At 46.7% G+C, this 18,200-nt stretch overlaps 1 protein-coding gene across 1 annotated transcript in view; it reads right to left on the bottom strand.

The window, feature by feature from the left end:
• Positions 1–2,568: 2,568 nt before the first annotated feature.
• Positions 2,569–18,200, bottom strand: part of SCML4 (Scm polycomb group protein like 4) — a 53,928-nt gene continuing 38,296 nt past the window's right edge. The window contains exons 5-7 of the mRNA XM_021693531.1: positions 14,620–14,910; positions 5,477–5,622; positions 2,569–2,914 (exon numbers count right to left, since the gene is read on the bottom strand). Of these exons, the coding sequence (XP_021549206.1) occupies positions 2,789–2,914; positions 5,477–5,622; positions 14,620–14,910 (563 nt within the window). The 3' untranslated portion in view covers positions 2,569–2,788. The remainder of the gene's footprint in view (positions 2,915–5,476; positions 5,623–14,619; positions 14,911–18,200) is intronic.

Below are 18,200 nucleotides of genomic sequence, written 5' to 3'. Positions count from 1 at the left end.
CTAATTTGGAATTATGCAAAACTATATCATTATTCACCACAACCTGAAACACAGCTACCGCAGTGGAATAACAAGTACCATATCCTTACAAGTGTGAGGCTCCCGAAATAAGCTCACATTTGGACGAGAGTGACACACATGGCCTGACTCTTGAAGGTCCATTTAGAAGAAATGGCCTGGCATGTTTTACATTTGCTGAGCTATTTAGCTGCCTGGTTTGACAAGATTTTTGAAAGGGGTGAAAATTAATTATAATTGCAGTATTGCTACAATAATTTTGTTGGCTAATTGCATTTCAGTGCAAAAACAGGCAAGGAGGAATTTCCTCCCTGGGTTATTTTCTGATATGGCAGATTCATTTTAAGAGTAATGAGATTTTTAAAAAGTCAAACCTTAAATATCATGGCTTCAGCAATCTGTCCTTCTTAAAGTTTAATGCAAAATGAGATCGCACCTCCGTGAGAGCAGTTACACGTGAACATGGATCCAGTTTTCTCCTAGACTTGAGATGAGAAAAATCTCTCTCCCCTGGAAACTACTCAAAGTATCTCTTTGACATTGTTTGGGGATGATTTTAATTTGGGAGCACCAATGTTCATGCCTTTGTAGTGAGAGAGGCACTGGTGAGGGTGGGTAGGAAGTTTTGAAAGTCAACGAGGTATATGTTGATGAAAGAGGCATGACAAGTTTCAGAGGACTGAGCAAAAACAGCGGATGGGCTGTCGTGGGGTTTTCTGGATCTCACTATTTTCACACTGGCAGTTCTGAATACATAAACTAGCCGTGGCCTTTTGAGGGGACTGATCTAACTCCAGACCATCCATGAGCACTCATAATGAACAAACTTTGAGGGGCAGAGTCATTTTGTCACTTTAGAATCTTGGAAGACTCTGTCCCCGAGGCCTGATTCAAGGTAGTATTGTCAGGTGCCGAAAGCCACGGACACTAAGCCCTTCCGCAACCTGATGACTCAAGCTCAGGTCGGTGAGCAGGGGTAGGACGTGGTCCTCCTTCCCGTCTCTGTCATGCTTTAAGTCCAGCCACCATTTGTGTGCCTAAAAAAGGATTTTGCTAGGATGTGCTTTCTCAAATATTGCTCGTCAAAGTGGGTCTAACAGCATGGCATGGAATCTTCCTTATGGTCTTCCTCCAAGTTCTAACTGATTTACAGAAGATCAGTATGCAAATCTAGCCTGGTTGGCCTCAAGGCTGCACAGCTCCTGTCCTGCACAAGGGCACCCGGTTGAGGGGGGGGGGGGGGGAAAACCCCCCCCCTGCTCCGTTCATCACCTGAGACCCCCTGCTCGGCTGCATCCCTGGAGAAAGGTGTGCTTTTTCTAATTTGCATTTGGGCCAAGGGGGGCCCTGAGTTTTCTTTGATCCTCGCCCTCCCAGAGATTGCAGAGTCTAGTATTCATCTCCTCACCTCTAACACTGTGGATGTTTTTAAGGAAGAGGATATGCCCATGGCAAAGGTGAATTCATTTTGAAAATGTGTTTCCTCTTCAGCAAGGGAGGACAAATAAAAGAAAGAGGGTAAGAGAGGAAGGAGAAGGATAAAAAGAATGGAGATGAGGTTGCCCTCTGCCTCGTAAACTGGGGACTTGTCATCCTTCCTTGGACACAGCTGCAAAGGGGTGAAAAATCGATTTTTTCCTATTACTCCACGGCGAGGAAGGAAAACCTATTTGTAAATGGAATTAAACCCAATAACAGCATGTCTGTGTATTTGTTGAGAACTAGAAAAATTAGCCAGCGGTACAACTACACAATCCAGCAATGTAACAAGAAATCAACACTCTCCCATTTCAAAGCTTATCTGAGACACTTTTCTAATTTTTTTAAAGAAACACGCATGGGCTAAACGTCACTAAGACTCTTCAGCGTGCCAACACATCAACACTCCAGTAAGGACTCTGAAAGGGAAGGAACTCCAAAGCCCCATCTGGGAAGAACATACTTCCAAATTTTTGCCTTTGCTGCTTGGGCATCTCAGTCAGTCAATAATGACTGGATATGAACTAGAACGTTCTAGAAGATAGTTTCTTCCCCAAGTTGCAATCTGTGGTGCTGACTGTGGAAGAAATTCTCCATGTCTGTGTGCTAGATCTTGTTCACAGAGACCCTAACCCGTCCACTGAGTACTAAATCAGCAGGCTGCCGCTGGGAGGGTCCTGAAACTTCATTAGCAGTCTGCCCTCTAGTGGGACAACACAGTACTTCGGATAACTAGGAATAGAAAAAGATTTTTTTCTTCTCTTTCAGAGAGCAAAAGAATTCAAGTTTTCCAGATAGTGCAAGGTGAGGAGGCATGTTTCCTCAGAAGACAGCTTCCAGAGCTGAATTAAGCAAGGCTCACAATGACAGGTCCCTGGGGCAGAGTTAAAGACAGGTGGTGCTATGGTGGAGCCCCTGTAGAGACAAAGGTCTTTCATCTCACATCCTTGGAACCCTCCAGGGTTCTCCGTGGGCTGTAGCATTGGGTTCCCTGATCTCTCATCATAAAAATAGGACCCATTCTCAGAGCAACCAACCTATCAGAAATGCTAAAATAATAGGTTTTTCCATTATTTTTTTGGCAAATCATTAACACAGAGGAGCCTTTCAAAAGGGCCATGTTGAATTTTTTTAAAAGGCAGAGATGCACAAGTTTTATAAAAAGACGCATTCTTTGTGGCTGTTATTTTTCAGGAGAGAATCCATTTTGTGATGGTGCTGGATGTTGGTAAGGCAGAAGATGATCTTGAGACCTGTTGTCTGGACTTCGCTTCTATCTTTGTAAAAACCTTCAGAATTTGGCTTGCTTCAGTTTATCAATATGGTAGCAGAGTTTCAGCGCGGGTCCCAGTTTCAGACCCAAGTACTTCATGATCATATCGCTCTTCAGCAACAAGAGTGCATTGCCATCAATCTCCTGGTGGAACAGGATCAGAAACAAGAAAATCCAGAAGATGGTCAGATTTATCAAACAGTGGCTATGGAGGGTCAGGGGATGAGGTAAGGGAATATGGATTCACTCAGGCACACATTCTCTTAGTCCCAAGGCAATATCTTCTTTTAAAAAATAAAGCAAACAAATACTGTGTTCCTCTTCCCATAATCTCCCTGAGGTCATACGACACACTGGTTTTTTCATATTCCTGCTCCCGATTGAAGGAACAAAACATAAACCCCAGTTATGTTCCCAATATGCCCCCTGTGATGTTTATCTCCTTATCTGCTTTAGGGCTAAAGGAGCAAAAAGTTTGCAACGGACTTAACGTTTGTGTTCCTCACCCAAATTCAAATGTTGCAATCCTACCCACCCCCCATGTGACGGTATTTGAAGGTGGGGGTTAGGCCAAGCTAGAAGGCAGGTCAGCCTGAGTTCAAGCCCCAGGCCGATGTGATGGTATTTAGAGGTGGGAACTTTGGGAGGTCATGAGGTCATGAAGGTGGAGCCCTCAGGAATAGGATTAGTATCCTTCTACAGCAAGATGGCAGTCTGCAACACAGAAGGAGGCTTCCCACCCTGATCTTGGACTTCCAGCCTCCAGAGCTGAGGAATACATTGCTCTTGTTCATAAGCCAGCCGGTCTACGGCCCTTTGTTATAGTAGCCTGAACAGACTAAGACAAAGTGTCATCCATCAGCTGGACCCCGAAACTAGCAATGACCCTTCCATTTCAGGTGCTGGTATGAGGCCTTGGTATTCTTTCCATCACCCTAATCTCTTGTTTCTTTTCTTGGTAAGCCCACCGACCTTGAGCTGATTACCAAATTGCTAATTGCACTTGATGAGGGATTTCAGGTGTTTGGCCCTGTTAATAATACCAGGTGGCATACAACTAAATAATGCACCTGCTTCATCTCAGGGTTTAGCACAACGAACTACTAAGGGGATGCCAGCCCCTTGAGGTCATGGTATCATTCCCATTTGTCTCTGAAAATGGTGACCCTCCAGAACGCATGTTCGATTCGTGAACCTAGTAGGGCTCGGTTTCCTCACTCACCCATACTGTTATTTTCAGGTCACAAGAGACAAAGATAGTTTGGGTGCTCAGGTCAGGGGAAGAGGCAGTTACAGGACTCCTACAACTATGTGAGGGCCCCCCTGCCCCTCTCATGCATCTAGCCAGCCAGCCAGAAGCACCCACTTTGTATCACTCACTCTCTGTGTCGTTGACAAAATGGCAGAGTGGGCAAATCTCATCTGTGGGCCTAATCTTCTCTCTTCCCCCCACCTCCTAGACTTCCACCATCCCCTACCACTCTGGAAGACAGCCAGACTCCTCCCACTCAGATCCGTCTCAACGTAACCCTCTCTGGGGTCCTTGTTCTCAAGGCCCCCCTGTCCAGTGACATCAGATATATCGCTAATGAAATGTGAGGGTCGGGTTAGAGGAGGAGTCTCCCCAGATCTGAGAACATGGTTTCTATGACAGAATCACCAAATAAAAGTAAGAGACAGGAGGAGGAATCATGGTAACTGTGGTAGGCCAGAATGACGCCCCCTCGCTTCCCCCACCCCAAGATGTCTACGTCCTGCTCCCTGAAGCTGGGAGTATGTTAGGTTACCTGGCAAAAGGCAATTAAGGTTGCTAATGAGCTGGCTTTAAAATAGGGGGAATATCCTGGATTACCGGGTGGGACAGACAGTGTAATCACCAGGATCCTTAAAAGTGGAAGAAGAAATCAGAAGAGAGAACCGGAGTTGGCAGCCTGGGAAGGACTCGCCTGATGCTGCTGGATTTGAGGACAAGGGCCGAGCCATACAGGGCCAAGAAATGAGGGTGGATCCAGATGCGGGAAAAGGCAGGGAAACGAATTTTCCCTCGAGTTTCCAGAAAGCAATTGTCATCCCTGCAGACGCCTTGACCTCAACCCACTGAGACCCTGGTCAGACTTGTGACCCACTGAACTGGAAGATGATAAGTCTGTGTTGTTCTAAGCTAGATATTCGTGGTAACTGGTGATAGTAGCAAATGGAAAACTGGCAGAGTAAGCTGGGCAGATGCAGTATTAATTACTACCTACCTACTTTTTTTTTTCATTTACCATCTTTATATATTTCAGATTCTCCTAGTTTTGTGAATACGTGTGAACGAAGGCTAGCTACAAGCCAGGCACCGTGCTGAACACCTGACGGGCGTCTTCTCATCGAATCCTCCAAGCAGCTTAGGAATCTGTGCTATTACAGTTCGCCTGGCATATTGTACGTGTGCTATAAATGTCGAATGACCAGCCAGACGGATGGATGGGCAGGAAAACAGGCACTCCTAATAAAGGCCAAAACGAGGGAACAGATGGGACAATATCCCTTCTTAAAAACAAAACTATGTGGTTGTTCTGCTCTGAGAAGCCTGTGGCTCCATCTGGCCTCCCCAGCGCTTAGTTTAGCCCACCCCCTTCTGCAGCCCCGGGGCTGCCTGACCCTCAGCCTTCGTGCAGCCCTCCCCCGCCACCCACTCCGGGGCCGGGCCCACCCTGCGCCTACGTGCTTTCTGAAGAGCTCCACGTGCGGACCCAGAGCCTGCGGGTCAGCGTCTTTCACGAACCAGACCACATCCTCCACAGTCCAGGTGCACGGGTTCCTGCTCCTCGGCCGCCTGGTGTCCTGCCCGTCGGGGGAAGGGCTCGAGGCTGGATGGGTGGGCACAGAGAAGAGCATGAGACACGGGGACGAGGGCCTCCCCGCCTCCCCAGTGCCACCTGCTCCCACCTGGCCCGAGTGACCTTCTGTGCCAGAGGAAGCCTGGGAGTGGCGGCTCGCCTCGGGAGCCTGGAGCGCAGGGAGGCCACTCCCGGAGGCAGAGCCTCCCATCCGTGCACAAGTCCTCTGTTCTCCCAGGGAGTAACGTGTTAGAAAATGGATCTCCTTCAACAGGCTGCAATTCTGATCCACGCTCGAGTTTTAAAAACCCCTCCTGCTCAGCTCTGTGTCAGAGCCCCTGGCCTCCCGTAGCCGGGTCCTTGGTGACCTGAGAAAGCTGGCTAAGATCAGTGTCCCTGTAGGCCCCTGCCGCGCTGGGGGGCAGGAACGAATGCAGCTCCTCCCTGCCTCCCCGGGGACACCGTGACCATAGAGAAGTGGCCGAGCTGAGGTGCATTTGGGTCCTTGTTCGTGGTCTCTGCCACCCATGCTTGGCACCCCTGTCTGTGAGGGCCCCGAGCAGAAAGGAGAGGTGGTCTTGCCGCTCCAGGCGTGCCCTGAGTGCCTTCACCACCCCCTGCTTGTCAGAGCACATGCTCCATCTACCCCTCAGCCTGGGAACCCCTTGACAGCCAAGGGCCTACTCCTGTGCCTGGTGCGTAGCTGGTCCTTGAACAACGATGACCACAGGAGTTGCACTGTTGCATCCGGGAGTCTCCCGCATGGCAGGTTAAAACTCATCCGCCTTCCCCTGCACCAGCTTCTCCCCACGCCCCTCAGGTTTCTGAAACCACGGTGATGTCTCTGCTTCAACCTCTATCTCTAGCATCCCTTATTCGCTCCCCACATGAATTATTCTAAAGCTCTTAGAAGGAAGCCTCTCACACAGGATCCTCCTTTCCATCCTGCTTCCCCTAGCTGGGAACCTCTTACCCAAACCCCTGCAACGGTTTTCTATGGGCATCCTTGCCCTGGGATCTCTTCCTTCAAGAGCAAAACTGTCTACTGCCTCCACGCTTTCCCCAGACCCAGCTCTGTCTATGCCCCTTGTGAATGTCCCTTGCCTACTATGCACGGACTCCAGAGTCCACAGTCTAGCTCAAGGTCAAGGACTCTCTTTGGTCTTAATAATATCTTTCCTTCTGAGACAGAGGGGAAGAGCTTTGGTGCCAGAGAGACCTAGGGACAAATTCTGGAGCCGTCCATTGCTAGCAATTTGACCATGACTCAGCTCATTGGCTGTAAAATGGCAATGCTGTCCTCCAGGAAGGGCATGTGTCAGGACTGAAATGGGATCAGGCCCAGCCCTAGAGGCTACCGTGCATCAGGTGCTCCCCAGAGGGAAGGAGGCACCCTGCCTGCCTCCACTGCCCTCCTGCACACTCCCATCCGGGTGCGCCGACCAAGTGTCTCCCCAGCTTCCCTTCTCCGTCTTTAGCCAGTGCTTTCTGCTTTCCTCTAGAAGCATTTACCCTCCCCTTTCCATAGACGTTCCACCAGCCATCAAAGCCCAGGCAGACCCTTCCCAGGCAGCGTGTCTGTGTCCTGCCATCTGGATGTCACCTTCCTTGGCTTTTAACCCCCACACCTTTGTTCTAAGATGCTTTCCACAATTGCCTTATGCTGCAGGTATGCGTGTCTGTAACCTCCAGTTAGGTTTAAGTTTCTTGAGGATGATCATTTTCATTCCCCCCAACCCCACCCCTACCCCATTCATTCCGTAAACATCTACTGAGCGTCTCTTTTGTACCAGGTCCGGGGCAAAGAGTTTGTGAAAAACAGGATCCTCTCATTACAGGGTTTATAATCATTGGTTCCTCTCCAATTCTAAGTAAATGTGTTTGTAAATATGGGCTCAATATACTTTGTAGAAACAGTATAAATAACTCATACAAAAGCCTTGAGCAGGTAATTCTTAATCCTATTTTCAGGCCAGAAGAAAGCAGAGGCTCTGAACAATGAAGTGGTTTCCCTACAGAGTAATTCTACGTCCAGAAGCCTCGGCTTCCATTTCCCTCCTCCAGCCCCAGGGTGCGGTGGTTCCTGCTCCTTTCTTGCTCCTCTTTTTAATGTGCTTGAGAAGGAAGGGCACAGTTCTCCATTAGTGCTGAGCGAAGTACAGCATCGCATTTCCACGTCTGCCCTAAAATCAAAATGGTTTGCTTGAGAATTGGATTTACTTTGAGATTTCCCCTGCCTTTTCCTTGCTGGACCTGGAAGGGTCCCCTAAGGTGGGTTGGCACGGGGCATTTTGCCGGGAAACTGTTAATGCACCCTGGAGCCATCTGAATGCCGATGCATGCTTATTAGAGATGATTTCACTGCATTTAAAGACATCTGCACTCAACATGGGGACGAGGAATCACACAAATCACGGAAATCGCATTCGCCTTGGAATCCGCCCCATCGGAGCTTCGGCGCTAATCGGGGTGATAATAGATGCTCTGATTACAAAGGCTGGAAGTCTTTCGGTGCCAAGAATGATTTTAGAGTGTTCTGAGCAGAGGTCAAATCGAGTTTCCTGTATCTGACAGGAAGGGAGAATACCAGACCGATTCAGGGCATCATCCCGGGGAGCCTAAGCTCCTTGAGCAAGGTCAGGGCACAACTTTGCCAGGGGCCGCGGTGGGGGGTGGGGCAGGTTAAGCAAGAGGGGCAGGCTTGTCTTTATGAGGACGCTCTCCAGGTGATGGCTGTGGACGGAGGCAGCCCAGTTGGAAAGCGGCTCTGCTCCTGGTGCCCGGTGCTTGCTGTGGGCATTTTTCACTTTTCCAGGATGGAGCGGCAGCGGCCGGGCCTGGCTTGGGAGCCTCTCCGAGGGGATCTCTCAGCCATACAAGACAGAGAGCAGCAGGAAGCCTGTCACACCTTGGGAGTTGCTCAAGATCCAAAGCACATAAACTCGCTGTAGAAGGAAGAGAAATGGAACTTTCCAGTGGCAGGTTTGTAAAGCGTTTGTAGTGGTGTGTGCTCACAAAGATAATAAATACGCCAGCCCCCCTCCAGTGGCTGTGAAGGTGTCAGGAAGACAGATGGGTCCGGCCTGACACAGCCAGGCCAGGCAGAGGTCATTGGACAGCAGTGAGACATGATGGATGTGAAGAGAATCTTGCTCTTAAAGGACGAGGGTATGTGAAGTGCTCACCAAACGCCTTTCTGGGAAGGCAGCATTCTCCAGCTCAGGGAACTTTGTGTATGTCATGTGCCTTCACTGGAGCTGCCAGAGACAGAGAAGAGTGAAACCCAGCTGCGAATGGATGTGTAACTAAAGATGGCGCTGGTTGTTTCTAAGGTTGAGCTCACACGCACCAGGAACAGAATGCCCCTGAGTCAGTGCTTAGAGCAACCCCAGGCACTGTCACAGCCTAGGTCCTTGCACTGCTGTCTGTGAGTCTCTGTGTCTCACATGTGCCCACAACCACACACATAATCTCCTTTTGCTCATTCATAATTCAAAGAAAATTTTTTAGCTAACAGTAGAGCCATGTGGAAAAATGGAATGAGCAATGAGCTGGGAGTCAAAAATCCCTACCACCCACCAGCTATGTAAGCATCTTTGTGCTTCCCAGGTATGAAATGAGGGAGTTGGAGTTGGAGGGAATCTCTAAGGTTCCATCTCTGCTGCTGTTTTGGTCCCTTTTGGCCACAGGCTGTCACGCACAACACCAAGGGAGTTACCCTCTCACGTATCAGAGAGCCTCATCAGTGTGTCCACATGCAGAACACACTGACTGAAGAGCCAACAGCCAGGCGTGTAGCCCTGTCCAGGCCCTGATCATTCCCAGTGGGCTTCGGTTTCCTCATCCTGCTTCTCAAGAGTATTGTAAGAATCAAGGGAGTATGTGGCCTTGGGCTGGAGCCTGATGAAAAGCATCTTGAAGGGAAGCCCATGAGTCTCCAAAAGGGACCCCTCCAAAAAGTGTCCTTCCTCAGGCTGCCTGTGAGGCCCCTTGGCCCTCTCAGCCTCTCTAGCAGCTGGATCTGGGTTGGGAGGGATGGGGGTGAAGGCAAGGGGACAGTGCATGTGTTCTCAGCTCCTGCTAGTGACCTGGTCCCTGTAGAATGCATCCTTCCTAGAAATGAGGCCATGCAGAGTGTATGAGGTGCCCAGGCTAGCTGGGCAACATCAGATGGTTTAAAACAGTGTTGTTTTCATTATTTCTATTGTTAAGAATTTTCAAGACTCCATGAGGTGACAAAGATAGGAGATAGAAGAGAGCCTGACTAATCCTCAAATTTTAATCAGGTTTTTTTTTTTTTTCCTAAAGATTTATTTATTCATTTTAGAGAGAGTGTGTGTGTGCAGGGCTGGGGGTGGGGGAGAGGCAGAGGGGAAGCAGACTTCCTACTGAGCAGGGAGCCCGAGACACACAGGGCTTGACACGGGGCTCAATCTGCGGACCAGGAGATCAGGACCTGAGCTGAAACCAAGAATCCATGCTTAACCGACCGAGCCACTCAGGCGCCCCTCGGGTTTTTTCTTTATTCCTTCAAGACCAGCTGACGTGCTGTATGAGAAGAGAGGATGCCTGTAGAGACAAGGAGAGACCACAGGCCTGAAATGAGGCCAAATTGGGCTGGATCCTTCTCTACCACCACAGACACTGTGACCTCTGGGCAAGCAACCTGACCTCTGCTGGGAAGCTTCCAGCCACTCCTTCTCTCCACTGCCCCTCCCCAGTCAACTCCTGCTTCCCTGTCCGGCTGGCTCCACTGTCACTTCCCAGGGAAGCCTTTCCCATCTGCCTGGAGTAGGCTCAGTGACTCACCCCTAGCCCATTCTCTCAGAGCATCCATACTTTTCCTTTGGAGCAATAGTCACAGTTGTCATTAAATTTGTGCAATATTGTTAATGTTTGTCTCTGTGGAACTGCACACTGTCGGAGAACAGGGCCCCCATGTATCTTGCTCACAGCTCCATCCTTAGACCTGAGAGGAGCCCCCAGCATAGTATGCTCAATAAGTATCTGCTGGCTGAGCAAACTCTCTCCGAGTCTTAGTTGCCTCACCTGTCAAACACCTACCGTGTTGTGAGGATTAAATGGGATAATGTGAAGCATTAAACAGTAAGGAATTAATCAAAAGGTAGTTGCTATTCTTCTAATTGTTATTATATGTCATCCTATAGTGGCCAATAGATTTGTCTTCCTAAAGTCCATGCCCATCAACTTACTTTCCTCTTCAGAAATGTCTGCTTCCCACAGACTAAAGCCCAATCTGCCTGACATGGACCCCAAATTTCGCAGCGTGATTTCCCTCAGCATTTCTGAACAAGCTCTCTTCTTTCCCCAGAATGAATAAGCCCTTGCCATGCCTTCACTCACTTGAACTCCTTCACATACAGTGTGGGCCCCGTTCTCCTTTTTCTGACTGGGTGGTCTCTCTGTCTGTCACCCAACACATCACCCAATGAAGCAAACTCTAATCCATGGGAAGCATTTGGGTAGTAAAAACAATGTCATATTTACTTCATTTATTGATTCTGAAGCTTGGACCAGTTGTGGTTGGGAATTCTATACCATGGCCTATTTAATGCAAAAGTTAGGAACCTTTTGTTATCTGAAAACTTTATAGCTCTTGGTCCTTATATCTAGGATGAGAGACAGGGAAGAGCTCTCAAATTTGTAGTATCAGGAAAAAACAGGGAAATGTGAATACATCCCCTCAGAGCCCACTGGCAGAGGCCATAGGTACAAGATACCAAGACAGCAGGAGGCCAGGGTAAGTACTCATGGAGAGTACTTAGAGAAAAGGCTGAGAAGTTTGTCACGTCATCCATCTCCACCCTCCTGCCTGCAGCCCCATGCAGTTTTCTGGCTTCTGTGTTTTAAACCATTTTGATTAGCACCGCAGGAGAAAAATCCATTTTTAGGTCCCTCTTAGGGTTTATGACTTGGGTCAAACCCTCCTAAAGAGGTACATTTTCTTAACACCGACTACTTACACTTGGGATGCAATTCCAGAGCAATAATGGAGCAGTTCCTTGGGCGGAGGGAAAACTTACCAAGCCTCCAGAGGTCCCACAGCAGGTGCCCAGACTGGCAGCCAGGTGACAAATGGGCAAGAGGCCAATGGTTTTCTCTCCTACTTTAATATACTGCCACTCAATTCAGCATGGCTTATCTCTATGGGTTCCAAATGTGTTTAACTGTGAAAACTTGGTTCAAGCAAAACATACACAGAACCCCACTCTGCAAATGTGAAGAGGCCCTGGCTAAAGAGGGGGGCGTTGGAATCCTGTCTGTTCCCATTCTCTCTTCCCTAGCCCCTAGAACCTCAAAGGGGCCCGTTGAAGCCCACTGAACATAGTTTGAAAATGCCTGGGGTAATTTTGAAAGACGCAGGCTTTGGAGCCAGTTAGAGTAAAATCCTGGCTCCGCACTTGAATGACCTTATCTTGATCTTCACTTTCTTTATCTGTACATTGTATATAATAATACCCACTATAATAATATGCACATACCATAATAATAAATTATAAAATATAACTTGTAGGAAGTCATAAATAATGTATGGAAAGTGTCTGGCTCATAGTAGGTGCTCAATAAATAGCTATTTAGTAAATGCCTCAAACAAGCAGGCCCCTTTTCTGGGACTGCGGAGGATTCAGAGATGAGCAAGGGACCTCACAAAGCTGAGGGTCTGGTTCCTACTATGGGACAGGAAGGAGGAAGTACTAGAGATGAGGGAACAAAGTGCTATGGAAGGAAATCGAGGGAATGAACATTTCTAATCGGGAGGTGTGGTTGAGACTGTCGGTCACCTCCCCAGTATCTTTTTTCCACTTCTTCCTTTGTAACAGAATCCCTGATTTCCAGCTGGGATCATGGTTGCTTAGAATGAAACCATATTTCCCAGTTTCCCTTGCAGCTGGTGGCCACGTGACTACATTCTGGCTAAGGAGATGTAAGCAGAGTGGAGACCTGTTTCAGAGAGTCAGAGAGGTCAGCACTGCCCCCTGTCCCCTTTTTGTCCCCACCCTCTTCCTCCACCTTGATGCTAGAATGAGCACAGCTGGCTGGCTTTCTGGTATCTGTGGTTCCATTTAGCATACTGGTTAAAGGAATCTTTGGAGAATTCGAGAGTTAATGTACCTACAAAGGGTAAATACTTTTATTATTCTTCAGTGTAACACAGTGGCTCAACAATGAACTTCAGCTGCTACATCCTGCAGCAGCTGTACTCTGAGGAAGCTGGGGGGCTGTGTGATTTTTGAATATCCCACAGCCCAAAGGGGTCCGGCTAATTATGAACAACTCTGATTTGCTGGGTATCAAAGTTCTCACTAATATTTCTAAGTCATTTAAGAGACAGTCAGTGTTCAGGATACAGTTAGTGATTTGCTTGGAGTGGAAGGTAGCAAGCACTGGTGGGCTCCAGCGCTCTGATTTTACCCAACATCCTGAGAAGAAGTCCTGAGTGAGTGGGGCTCTCCCAGGGGGCAACCAGAGCTCTAAGGAGAGGGCTCTCTCCGAGCTGGTTCCGGGGGAGGGTCTGGGCCTCCCCTCAAAGCAGACTCCTCAGACAGCCAATTAGGGTATCATTCCAGGAGAACAAAGGGCTGGGGTGGAGATGAAAATGAAGGACAAGAGGGTTGTTGAAGCTGGGATGGAAGGACATTCCAGGATTCCTCTAAGAAGAGGCAACAAGGGACTAGGGGAGGGAAGCTACCTTGAGATCCCTTTGAGGGGGTCCAAGATTACCCTCATCTAGGGGCACCAGATAGACTGGGATGGAGCAGACAATTCTTCAGCTAGTGCTAGAAGTTCTCTTCATCCAAATCATGCCTTCTTCTTACTGCTTGAATCCTACACATAAGACCTAGAGCCTGATACTCCACCACTTGAATGGAAGAGAGAGTAAATATCTCCTTTTGAAAAAGTGTTAACACTCTTAGGATTATGAGTCAATTCAATCAGGTGACGTCCTATGATCACTGCCCTGAGAAAACGGGAATTGGGTTGAAGAGAAGAGGTTGAGAGGAAGAGACACGTGAAGGGCAAAGGGACACCAAGATGAGGGGTTTGACAACCAGGGGCAACTGAGGTACAGAGCAGTTCAGACTTGCAAAAGGTCAGTCAGGAAGTGGTGGGTCCAGGATTCCGGCCCAGTGCGTCTGGCTCCACAGTCCCTGTGATTATCTACTATGCTCCACAGCCTTTGTTCATTAATGCAATACTGAAGCTTGAAAATGATTTAAAAAAACACATAATTCACAATGGATACCAAGCTGTCCCTAGAACGAGAGCACTTCCATGCATTGCATTCCGACAGGGTATCTTTAGTGGGTGAGGCAGAGACGGTATTACAACCAGTCCTGCGGAAATATCGAACTCTGGTTCTGTCCCTGTATTTGTATCCTGCAAATGTCACCCACTATGCAAAAGAAGACGCTTTACTGACATCTGTTCTTCTTTTTCCTGGCACAGAGTTGATCTACACTTTCCAGATTCCCTTAGAGTTAAGTGTGGCAAAATGGCCAGCTCTTGCCAATGAAATGTGAGTGGAAGTGATGTGCATAATTTCCAGGCTCTAGGGAAGAGTGTGTGCCTTCCCTGCTTACTCTTTTCCTTTCTACCCGCTACGTGTTGGGGGCATGGAGGCCACAGGGGATGGCAGGGCCACAAAATGGACAAAGCCTAAGTCCCTGAACTGGGATGCATCTACCAACTGGGAGCACCCACCTTGGACTCTTGAACAAAAAATAAATTTCTATTGCATTTGAGCCACTGTACATTTTGGAGTCTACTTACTCCTACAGCCTAGCCTACTCTAAGATACCACTTTCTTTACTGTGGTCAGAGGTTGAAGTTAGCTGCCTTTAAGAACAACAAAAACCCATGAAAGTGCTTCTGATTTCCCAGTGTTCCCATGTTCAGACAGCACGGTTCCCCCCCACCCCACCCCCTTCCCCCTATATGCAGTGATCCCAGAGCAAGGGCCAAGTAGGTTAAAACACGGGGAAGCCAGAGCATGCATTACATTACCACGTCGGTTTCCTTCAAGAGAGGTCCCGTTTCTCTTGGGGCTGGAGCCTGGGGGCCTCAGCCCAGGTGCCAAGGGGCCTCCAGAGGACATGGGGCTGGAGCGGGGACCACTGGCAGTGGTGGCCAGGCCTCCCCCAAGATGGCCATCTCCAGAGTTCTGCCTGTTGCAGTACAGCGAGGAGGAGGTGGGCAAGGAGCCCCTGTGGCTAAAGGCAGAGGCGGAGGGGTCCACGCTGTAGCGGTTCATGCCTACAGGGTTCACCAGGCACTCCTCAGTGGTGGCTGTTTTTGCTGAGCAAGAAGGCAGGACAGAGAAGAAGAGATCAGAGAGCAAGTCAAGAGGCTACCTGACAGTCTTGGCAAATGCTTCCCCAGCAGCACGGGTGCCACTATCTGTGGGGATGAGAGATGGGGAAGAATGGACCCCACATCATAATCCCAAGTAGTTCACCTCTCAACAGACTGAGACACTTGCCTCACCAACAAAGCATATTATAGTAGGGACGGGAGATGTGCCCCTGTGTGTTCAGAGGAAAAAGTGATTATTTTGGTTATTGATGACTTGAAAGTAAAATTCAAAGGTCTTTCTCCTTCCATGCAGTCTCTACCAGCTTGTCTGAATCTCCCTGCTCTGTTTTCTCTTTGCCCACCAACACTGCCCTCCTCACCCGGCCCGGGATGCTTTAGAGAGATCAAGCAGGAGTCACAATGCCCCTGAGTTAAAGAAACAATTTGACCTGGGTGGTCACACAAGGGCAACGGTGCTTCCTCCCCAACACTTTCAGTTCCAAAACACATGAGGGTACTGCCCTTGCCCCAAAGCTAACACACTGGGGACGCAAATGCTGATCTGGTCAACCCCAGGGTTCTCCCTATCAACTGCAGATGAGAGATAAAGAGCCAATCAAAAGTGCAGGGGGAGTAAAGGGCCTAAAGAGTCAGCCAACCTCACCGTCAGCTCCGCTTCGCCCAAGTAAATCATGACTTTCTACATTTTTAAAGCTCAACCTCAGCCTGTTGAACTCTGTCTGTGAGCTATACCTATGGCCAAAAGGTGTGGGGTGTTTTGTTATATTTTTAAGGACAAAGTTTAGGGGAATTATGGGGATAGAAAGAGGAAGAAAAATATCTTAGGAATTCCTTCTCTTCAGTCCCTCCCATCCCAGACAAGATCGTATGTGCCTAGTCCCATCAGTAATCATGTCTATACCACATATGGTCAGAACAAATCTTGACATCCACAAAGAAAATGTGCCAGAGTAACAAAAACCAATGGATCCTCCAAGGTTGGCAATGGGGAAACACATTTGAGGCCACAAGATCCAGATGTCTTCTTCATGAATGAATTCTTCCCATAATGTAGATATTGAAAGATTAAGCCTTGATTTTATTAGGGGAGCTATCAATTCTTTTCATAGATGGGGATAAATATGGAACTTGCCTGGAAATAAAAGCCATTGCATATGGGATGTCACTAAAGCAGTGCCTAGAGCAAAATTTATAGCTGTAAATACTTACATTTAAAAAGAAGAAAGATCTCAAATTGATAACCTAATCTTTCATGATAAGATAGTGGGGGGGGGGCGGTGCAGAGAACAAACTACACCTGAAGCAAGCAGAAGGAAGGAAATAAAGATTAAAGCAGAAATTAAGTAAAGACTAGAAGAACAATGGGGAAAATCAATGCAACCTAAGCCGACCTTTTGAAAAAAATCAACAAAATTGACAAACTTTAGCTAGATGGGCCAAGGAAAAAAGAAAAGAGTTAAATTACGAGAATCAGAAATGAAAGAGATGACATTACTACCAATCTTATAGAAACAAAATGGATCATTAAAGGATACCATGGACAATCATATGCCAATAAATTAGGTAACTTAGTAACTGACAAATTACCAAAACTGACTCAAAAAAATACATAGACAATCTGAGTAAACGTATAACAAGTAAAGAGAATGAATTAGTAATCAAAAGCTACTCACAAAGAAATCCCAGGCCCAGATGGTTTCATGAGTAGATTCTACCAAGCATTTAAAGAAAAATTAAAACCAATTCTTTACAAGCAAATTAATACAAGGAAGGGATACTTCCCAACTCATTCTATGAGGCCACTATTACCCTGATACCAAAACCAGACAAAGGCATCTCAAGAACAGAAAACTACAAATTAATATTTCTTATAAATATGGATGCAAATATCCTCAACAAAATGCCAGCAGATCAAATCCAGTAACATATAACATGACTTACACACCATGACCAAGTAGCATTTATCCCAGGAAAGCAAGGTTGGTTTAACAGTCAAAAATCAATTAATGTAATACACCATATAGATAGAATTAAAAAAAAAAGATAGTACAATTATCCCAATAGATCTGACAAAATTCAATGTCCTTTCCTGATAAAAAAAAAACACTCAACACACTAGGAATAGAAGGGAACTTCCCCAACTGAAGAAAGGGCATCTACAAAAAACTTACAGCTAACACCATAGTGAATGGTGAAAGACTGGATGCTTTCCCTCCTAAGATCAAGAAAAAGACATGGATGCTTATTCTTACGACTTCTATTCAACATTTTACTGGAAGTTCCAGCCAGGGCAATTAGGTAAGAAAAAGAAAGAAAAGGCATCCAAATAGGACAGAAGAAATAAAACTATCGCTTATATGTAGAAAATCCTAAAGAATCCATTAAAACATTATTGGAACTAATAAATGAGTTTAGCAAAGTTGCAGGATACAAGATCAATATACAAATATCAACTGTGTTTTAGATTCTGAAAATGAAGTTAAGAAAAAAATGTCATTTATAATAGCATTAAATAGAATAAAATATGGAGGAATGAATTTAGCAAAAGAAGTGTAAAACTGAAAACTACAAAACATTGTTGAAAGAAAGTAAAGAAGATCTAAATAAATGGGGAAAAATCCCAAGTTCATGAATCAAAAGACTGAATATTAAGATGGCGATACTCCCTAAATTGACCCACAGAATCAATGTAATTCTTGTCAGTATCTCAGCTGACTTCTTCATAGAAATTGACAAGCTGATTCTAAAACTCATGATTTTCGAGGGACCAAGATGAACCAAAACAATCACGAGAAAAGAACAACGTAGAGCCTTCACACTTCCCAATTCCAAAGTTGACTACAGAGCAATGATAATGAAGACAGTGTGATTGTGGAATAAGAATAGGTATGCAGAGCAATGGAATAGAATCGAGAGTTCAAAAATTAACTGTGTCTATGTTCAGCTGATTCTCCACAAGGGTGCCAAAAATCATTCCATGGGGAAAGAAAAATCTTTTCAGCAACCGGTGTTGGAACAACTGGATATCCACATGCAAAACGATGTCATTGGACCCTTAATTCATACCATATACAAAAATTCACTCAATATGGGCCAAAGACCTAAATGTAAGAGCAAAAAGTTATAAAACTCTTAAAAGGAGACATAAGAATAAATCTTCATGACCTTGGATTTGGCAAGATATTCTTACATTTAGCACCAAAAGCATGAGCAACACAAGAAAAAATAGGTAAAATGGACTTTATCAAAACATAAAACTTCTGTGCTTGGAA

Source organism: Neomonachus schauinslandi, chromosome 8 (genome assembly GCF_002201575.2).
Source record: "Neomonachus schauinslandi chromosome 8, ASM220157v2, whole genome shotgun sequence".
Lineage (NCBI taxonomy): Eukaryota > Metazoa > Chordata > Mammalia > Carnivora > Phocidae > Neomonachus > Neomonachus schauinslandi.
Note: the sequence above shows the minus strand (reverse complement) of the source record. Positions and strands in the feature narration are given on the sequence as shown.